This window comes from Gekko japonicus, unplaced genomic scaffold (genome assembly GCF_001447785.1).
Source record: "Gekko japonicus isolate JY-2015 unplaced genomic scaffold, Gekko_japonicus_V1.1 scaffold340, whole genome shotgun sequence".
NCBI classification, from domain to species: Eukaryota; Metazoa; Chordata; class Lepidosauria; order Squamata; family Gekkonidae; genus Gekko; species Gekko japonicus.
This window is the reverse complement of record NW_015161961.1, coordinates 644827-653293: the sequence shown is the minus strand read 5'-3', so window position 1 is coordinate 653293 and position 8467 is coordinate 644827. Positions and strand designations below refer to the sequence as shown.

Sequence of the window (8467 nt, the reverse complement as noted above, 5' to 3'; positions counted from 1 at the left end):
TAACCCCGCGCTTTTGAAAGGAGAAAGGAAGTCCCTCCCTAGCTGGGCGAAAAAGCGGTTCGCCGCCCCAATTCCCCCCAACCCCCCCCCCCCCTTCGGCTTCCCTCCGAGCAGCACCTTGGGCGAGCTGGGTCGCCGAGGCGGTTGACAGGGCGGGGCAGTGGGCTCTGCCGCCTTCCCTTCCAGGGTCTCCGCGGGCGGAGAGACCAGCAGCGGCCGGAGCTGCTTTTGTCTGCGGTAACGCGCCCCACTCCGCAGGAGCGGAAAACACCCGGGCACGGCTGTTAAGAGCCCGGCGCGGCAGCACGTGATCCGCCACGCGGGGCCAGTGGGCCGCTTCGCGGGGCGAGTACCTGGAGGCGGCGGGGCTCCTCCTCTCCCGAGCAGGGCGGGCGGGGAGCTCAGTTATCGCCGCGGCTGCCGCTGGGCGCTGGGACTCTGGACCCGAGAAGGCTGCTGCTGTGGCTAGTCGCCGGCTAGCAGTGGAGACGGCTTTCGGAGGACGTTTCTGGTAACCCGGCATGGCTTTTGGGAAGAGCCAGAAGGATCCCTTCGGCACCCCCGTGGGTCACCTGATAGGTAAGCGCCGGTGCCGCCTGGCATCCCCTCGCTTCCCCTTTCAGCATAGCAGGATTGCCCTGAACTTCTCCGATCGGGAAACTTTGAAATGATCGTCTTAGAATGAAGAAAGAAAGAAAAAAAAACCCTAATTTCTCCTAGGGGTAAGACTCCAGTTTTCCAGGAAGACAGCTGTTTCCTTATTTATTAATTGTATTTCTTTTATTAGATCTATTTTTGTTGTTGCTGTCCCGGCCTTCCTCGAGGATATTGGGTAGCACCCCTGGTTCTTTTCTCCACTCTTTTACCCTCAAAACAACCCTCTGAGTTGGGCTGAGAGACAGACGGACTGTCCCAACAGGTCCCCAAAGTAGTTGCTGTGGGGATTTGAACCCAGGTCTTCCTGGGCCTGGCTGTAACTGCATTGGTTTCTGAAGACGGCTAGCCTGCTCCTGATGTTGTCAAGGCACTCTAGGTAGTAGCAACCCAGCTGCTACTGTTGTTGGTCTCTTCAGGGATGAGGGTTAGTCCCCAGCCAACTCTGCCATGGCTCTGTGTTGTTGTTTACCATTGCTGGGCCAACCTTGGTGGTTTTACTGCCTGGCAGGATTCCTGTGCTTTTAACAGTAGCGTGATGGGGAAATATTTCATTGGAAGTAGCTTTCCCCGCTACTGTAAGGCACATGCTAAACTTCTTACAGGCAAAGTATAGGTGCCTTGCCAGAAGGAAGAAAAAGGAAAACCTTTATCACTAGCAAGCAAGGGCATTGAGTGTCAGCAAAGAACGCCAGCCAGCAGTTCAGGATCCGAAGGCTGCTGTGCTTGGCACTTCTGCATGGGATATGGAAAGACAGAATGGGGAATGCAATTTCAGCATTTCTGATCTGTGCGGTTCCAGGGATCAGGATGCTCTGAGTGTGCTGTCCCGATCCCTCAGCGTGACTGATGGAGAGCAGAGAGTATTGCTGGTTCTTTTTGGCACTCCGGATTGCCTGCCATAGGAAACGAACCCACAGAACAGGGTCCTGCCACTTGGATTATAGTTCAGAGATCAATAACTGTCTGTCAATTGGTGACCATTTAACAACTTCCTCCTTGGACCTTTTCACTAATTGATTAGGAATAACTTCCACTATCCATTTAACCGTCTCTCTTAATTAATTTTTTAAAATCTATTCTTCCTTCAATCAATTCAGGGTAGAGGACACAGTTCTCTGTTTTATTCTGCATTTTTAAAGCCTGTGGAGATAGTTGAGGTGAGAGACTGAGAGCAAGTGGCCCAAAATCATCTTGAGGGGTTGCTGGCTGAGATGGGATTTGGACCCTGATTTGCCAGTCTGACATGCTAACCGCTAGATCATGTTGCGTCTCACTGAGGCTTGTGTATTCACAATAATTAAAGTTTGTTAGAATCCCCACTTCTCATGTATTCAACAGGATCCTTTTGCCCCTTGTTAACCACCTTAATTAGTAAATAAAATATTTTAAAATTTGGCTTTTTAAAATGTATTTTATTAACATTGTAAGCCACTTTGAGCTCTGTAAGGAAGAAAGGTGATTAATAGATAGATATTTTAAATGTATGATAAAAAGGAACTCTTGTGAAGAAGAACTCTTATTATTTTCTGGCCTTGTCCATAAGCAAGACCTGCCTAAATCTCTTACTAATGAATTGCCTGAGGCAAGTTTCATTGCCTTTCAGAGTTGCTTTCTAGCTTTTATTGATCTATTTTCTTCATTTATACCTCACCTTTCTCTGCAATGGGGACCCATATCAGCTTGTATCGTTCCCCTCACTTTTATTTTATCCTCACAATAAACCTGTGAAGTAGGTTAGGCTGAAAATGTGTGACTAGCCCAAGGTCACCCAGCAAGGTTCTATGGCAGAGTGGGGATTTGATCTTGGGTCTCCCAGACCCTAGTTTGACATGCTAACATGTAGACTACCATGGCTTCTAGTCCTCAATGACAAGCTCCTCCCACTTAAATGTGCTCAAGTAATAGTCTGTCAAAATTTGGATCCTGCCCATCCTCTGAACAGTTTAGGGCAATTTATATGGATTTTTCCATATCCATTTAATCTTCACAACAGCAGTGTGGGATTGGTTATTTATTTATTTACTTCCAGTTTAATAGAATGGCTGTGGGACAGCCAGTGAGATTCATGACTGAGGATCTGAATTCGGAACTCTCTGGTCCTAGGCCAACAGTAAGCTCGGCACTACTTTGCCTCTGGTCATCCTAATTCCAGAAACACTTTCCTGGGATGGTAGAAAAGAGTAAGAGTCCAGTTGCACCTTAAAGACTAACAAAAATTGTGGCAGGGTATGAGCATCTGTGAGTCACTGCTCCCTTCTTCAGAGCAGTGACTCTCAAAAGCTCATATCCTACCACAAATTCTGTTAGTCTTTAGGTTCTACTGGGCTCTTGCTCTTTTCTACTGCGACAGACAGACTAACACGGCTTCCCATCTTCATCACTTTCCTGGGAGTAAGCTCCAATGAGTAAAGTGAGACTGACTTTCTGAGGCAGCTCTCTCAAATGTTCACTTGCTGGTGTTTGGTGGCCCCTTTCCAAAGCTTCCATGCCTGTGTGCATCCTGTAACCTGTTTTGGCATGTCACAGAACCCTAACGGCGAGACGCCACTTCAACTAACCCGCTGTCAGTTGGATTTCCTAGGCTTAAACCATGCCTGCCGGATGCTCATCCACGCCTTTGTTTCCAGGGAAGAAGATTTCCCAGAGGTTTCAGTCAATTTTGAAGCCAGATTGCCTTAAATCAAAACTCCTCTCCTGAGTAATTTGAAAGGAATACAAAGGCATTTCACATATTCCTCTGTTAGTGGCCTATGCCTGCATTTTGTTGTGACTTTTTATGTGAAAGAACCCTTTTTTCCCCCCTCTGCAGAAAAAGCCACTTTTGGAGCACTGCAGACGGAAGAGTGGGGACAGTTTATGCACATCTGCGATATTATTAATACGACTGAAGAAGGGTAAGTGTCTTAATATTCTTTGGAAAGTTGCTTTCCAGGGAACACAGGCTGCTGGATAGTTCATCCGGTATGAAAAGTTGGAGACTTCGTATGGAGAAAAAGAAATTCTTTGTAAACTTTTTGTCATCTCCTGCTTTGCTGTCTAATCTTGTAAAAGAAACTCTGAGCTGCGATTCAGTATTTAGGAGAGGTTCTTATGAAGGCGGGTGTGTGTGTGTGAGGCAGTTCTGCTGTCGTCTAAATTGATGTCACGGCTGGACAGGAAGGTAGTGTGAGGATTTAAGGAGGGGCATTGTGCAATCTGAGCGAGTGATAAGAGAGGTGAGGAGGTATATGCTGCAGAAAAGCAGCACCTGTTACTTCCTGCATGTTATGGCACAGCTGCTGCGGCTGGTTAAAAAAGTTGGCTAGCATTCTGCAGGGGCAGGGCCCAGAGAGCTGCAAGCAGTGCTGGAGATGCACATTACATATAAGTGTACAGCTTTAAAAGTTAACACGTGAAGCCCAAGAGCGCATGGTTCATTGTTACTGACTGCGACCCATAATTTGTCCCCCTGAATGGGCTGTAAGCACCAGCAGCAACTTCTACATTGGCCTTTGTACCTGAAAACCAAATGTCCCTGGAAACTGAGATCAAATAGGGGGTAATACACAGTGAACTAATAGCCGTATAAAATGAACAGTGAAATAATGTGTGTTCAACTGTTTCCGTGGTGTTCAGTTGGCAAAAATAGACAGTATTTACTTTCTTAAATCCCTATGTTTGTTTGATTATTATGAAGAATGTTGAAATGTATTCTGTATAATTTAACACACGCAGTTGTGCCTTTTGGCATACTTGCTCCTTTCTTTTGAAACAATAATTACAACTATCCCAAGTGTTAGAATGGAACTGCAGGATGCAGCCCAGCAACATGCCTAAGTATATCTTAGTTTTTGCCAGTTAGGGAAAAAACTGCTTTTGGATATTCAGTTAAACTTCATAAAAACATTGAATTGTTCAAAAGCATACCTCAGAATATACAATATTACAATAGCTATAGGGGAACAAGTAGCCATCCTGAGCTCATGTTTGTTTGTTTGTTTTCTGTGCCAGTTAAATAGGTATAGCCTTGGAAATATTACTTTTTCTCTTATCAGAATCAGTCTTAAAAAGCCACATAATTTCAGAGAGGTAGCCGTGTCATCAGTCCAGGGCAGAAATACAAAGAGGAGTCCTGCAGCACTTTAACAAGAAACCACACTTTCATAATGGCATAAGCTCTACCCTCTGAAAGTTTATGCTGGAATAAAGTTTTGGTGGCCTTCAAGCAGCCACCAAACTCCTGTTTAATAAAACAACTGTACCTTCTTATTCTGAACTTCATGAACTTCCGGAAATGGAAGGTATGGATTAAGCAAAACAAACTTCTCAAGTGTCGCTCAGGTTAGGTTCCCCCCTCGCTGATGGTGTACTTTTAAACACCCATTGGTTTATCTCACCTGATTAAAAGGATGAGGGAGCTAAGGCAAGTAGGAAGCAGCCGGGGTAGCCAAAGGCTACCCTCTTCCGTCCATTGTCTTTGCCACCAACTACAGAAAATGCTGTCAAACAAGCAGACAGCAATTGTACCTCCCTAGGAAATGGAACCACAAGAAAGAGGTGTTGGGAGGAGTGAAATTGGTGCACGGGTGTCTATTGGGTGTATGTGGTGTTTCTCGACTGAAATTATATCCATTTAGGAGATTGTCACTTGTAAAAATGGCTCTCAATAAGGGAGCAAATACCTCTCTACCAGATAAGAGTACAAAATCATGTAGCCAAAGGCTGGTGTATTGCAGTGTATTTAGCAAAGTGGCAGTGCTTTCTGTGCCTTGATCCTAATGGTCAATTTAGATGGCCCACTGAGATATCTACCATTAACAGAGGAGTCATCAGTGACAGTATAACAGGGTAGCTTGCATTGTGGTAAATCAAAAGTACTCTTCTTCAAGAAACCTCTGCTGTTGCAGCAGGCAGTCTTCACTGAAAGAGTCAGTTGGCTTTGCACGGCAGCCAGTGACATCTGGTGCCCCCCAAATGTGGGGTACTCCATGTGCTCTCCTTCCACACCAATCCTGTCATGGCTTCCTGTTGGTCCACCATCCAAAGCTCCTCAGCCTGCTTTGCTCACACATTGTTAATGGAAGCCCCCCCCCAAACAATCCTGGTAATTAAGTGGAACCTCCACAGTTAGAGGTGGTATTCCTCTTAATACCGAAGTCAAACAGTGGGTGGGGGGATACTGTTGACTTCCTAGTGGGCTTTCCAGAGGCATTTGACTGCAGTGTTTGCAACCTATTGCTAAATGGACCCCCAAAGCATCAGACCTGTCCAAGTTAGAGGTGGTATTCCTCTTAATACTGGAGTCAAACAGTGCGTGGGGGAATACTGTTGAGTTGACTTCCTAGTGGGCTTTCCAGATGCATTTGACTGCAGTGTTTGCAACCTATTGCTAAATGGACCCCCAAAGCATCAGACCTGTCCTACATTTCCTGCTGCAGGGTACCAGTCATTTGACCAGATGCAAACAGATGAACTTGTGAGATGCTCTGGAGCCGTAGAACACAAATTCACTGCGAGAGGGAAGGGTCTGAAACCCAGACATCACCCCCCCCCCCGCCAATTCCCCTGCCATTAATTTATCCACAAAACATTCAAATTCCACCCAGCTTCTCCCTCTCAGGTTCATTTTCCCAAGTAGATCTTCCCCAAGATTAATTGCCCTGTTGTTGCTTGACCTCTAATACCCCATTGCTGCTTGGCCCACTCAGAGACAGATCTCTCTGGTTTTCTCTTTAGCCAGCCAATACATCCCAGTTCTCCCTTTTCTCACTTTAAAAAGCTGGCAGTCCAAAAGGGAAGGTAGAAGGGCAGCTCTTGTCTTAAAGTGGTGGCTACCCGGAGCCAGCCTGCCTCCCCCATTGGCACAATGGAGACATTTCTGCAGCAGTCAGTGAATCTATGTGGGGCGAAGAGGGACAAATCCTGAAAAACCTCTTTGTGTGTTTGTCATGTGGTGATGCGTTGATGCCTGTACTGGAGAGACCTGTCCTGTGTATCACCTGGGGAGGAAAAAATGGTAATCCAGGAAAAGCAACACTCACCTCAGAAGTTAATGTGGGGGGGTTTCCCCTTGTCCCATGCACCCCATGAAAGAAGCCTAGTCAGTGGTAATCATCCAGTTATTGGCCCCGTTCACACGGAGGATTTGCCGTGCTAAAAGCATGAATGTCAGGCAGATTTTCAGGACGTGATCACACCACAACATCTGGGAAGCATAGCGCACCCATGGCGTCCCGTAAAAGATGCACGGTTAAAAAGTACCACGGAAAGTGCACTAGTATCCGGAAAACGCAGGGCTGGGGCGGGCGTCTGATTGTGGGAGTGCTAGTATCCCGTGGCATCCAGTGCCCATCCAGGTCCAATCGCAAACCAGATGTTTTTCGTAAGTGCATGCGCACAAACACGTAACTGAAATCAGTGCTGCTCCACGGAACTGCGCATGCGCACAAATGTGAAACGCTTGCCATGCCGCTTCTTTGCCACGCTTCAGCATCGCCATGTGATCGCCAGCTAACAGCCTAAGTGTGAAGACTCAGGGGACCATCTGATCGGGCCACCGCGCTTTATTTTCCTCCGGGGCAAACAGCCACATCTCCCTCCCGCATTAACTGGCCCGTGTGACCGGGGCCATTGTTTGCCAAATAACCTATACTATTTTGACGGTGAGCTATAGTCAGGGCAATTCTGAGGACTGCCTTTCGTCACCCCACTCCCAGTACCTGCAAGTATTTTTTCAGGAATGATTACTGACCTAGAGTCACAATGATCCCAGCTTCGGTGTTAAATACAAAATTAAGTTTCTACCTTTTGTGGTTGTGCTAAAAAATTGTTGAATGTATTGAGCTACAAAAACTCTGTTTTAACAGGCAGTTTTTAAAGCAGAATTGTTTTCCTAGAGTCCATAAGGGGGAAGGGGTTGCCAGCTGCAGTGTACTTGCACAACCGCCCCCCCCCCCGCAAATAGAAATGTAGTGTATCAAGATTCTAGCTTTAAGGACATAAGAAGTGTCCTGCTGGATAAGACCAGTATTCCATCTAGTCCAGCATCCTTTCTCACACAGTGGCCAATCTGTTCCTCTGGACAGCCAACAACCGGGCATAGAGGCTGAGGCCTTTGCCTCCTGGATCTGGGATTCAGAGGATTAGTGTTTCTGAATGTGGAGGTTCTCCTCAGTTGCCATGGCTAGTAGTCATTGATAGACTTATCTTCCATGAATCTATCTAATCCCCCTTTTAAAGCTGTTTATTCCTGTGCTCAAGATTCTACAAGATAGGCTTCAACAGTACGTGGATAGAGAACGGCCAGAAGTACAAGCTGGGTTTCGAAGAGGTAGAGGAACTAGAGATCAAATTGCCAACATTCGCTGGATTATGGAGAAAGCAAGAGAGTACCAGAAAAAACATCTACTTCTGCTTCATTGACTATGCTAAAGCCTTTGACTGTGTGGATCACAACAAACTATGGCAGGTCCTTAAAGAGATGGCCTTGTACCAGACCACCTCACATGTCTCTTGAGAAACCTGTATAAAGGTCAAGAAGCGACAGTTAGAACTGGATATGGAACAACTGATTGGTTTAGCATAGGAAACAGAGTACGACAAGGATGTATATTGTCACCTTGCTTATTTAATATATATGCAGAGTACATCATGCGAAATGCTGGCCTGGATGAATCACAAGCGGGAATTAAGATTGCTGGGGAAACGATCAACAACCTCAGATATGCAGACGATACCACTCTAATGGCAGAAAGTGAAGAGGACCTAAAGAGCCTCTTGCTCAGGGTAAAAGAGGAGAACGCAAATGTGGGCTTGAAGCTCAACATAAAAA

At 46.3% G+C, this 8467-nt stretch overlaps 1 protein-coding gene across 1 annotated transcript in view; it reads left to right on the top strand.

Annotated features, from left to right (window-relative positions):
* Window positions 1-359: 359 nt before the first annotated feature.
* The window catches only part of TOM1L1 (target of myb1 like 1 membrane trafficking protein), a 68485-nt gene continuing 60377 nt past the window's right edge, over window positions 360-8467 (top strand). The window contains exons 1-2 of the mRNA XM_015429542.1: window positions 360-579; window positions 3467-3551. Of these exons, the coding sequence (XP_015285028.1) occupies window positions 522-579; window positions 3467-3551 (143 nt within the window). The 5' untranslated portion in view covers window positions 360-521. The remainder of the gene's footprint in view (window positions 580-3466; window positions 3552-8467) is intronic.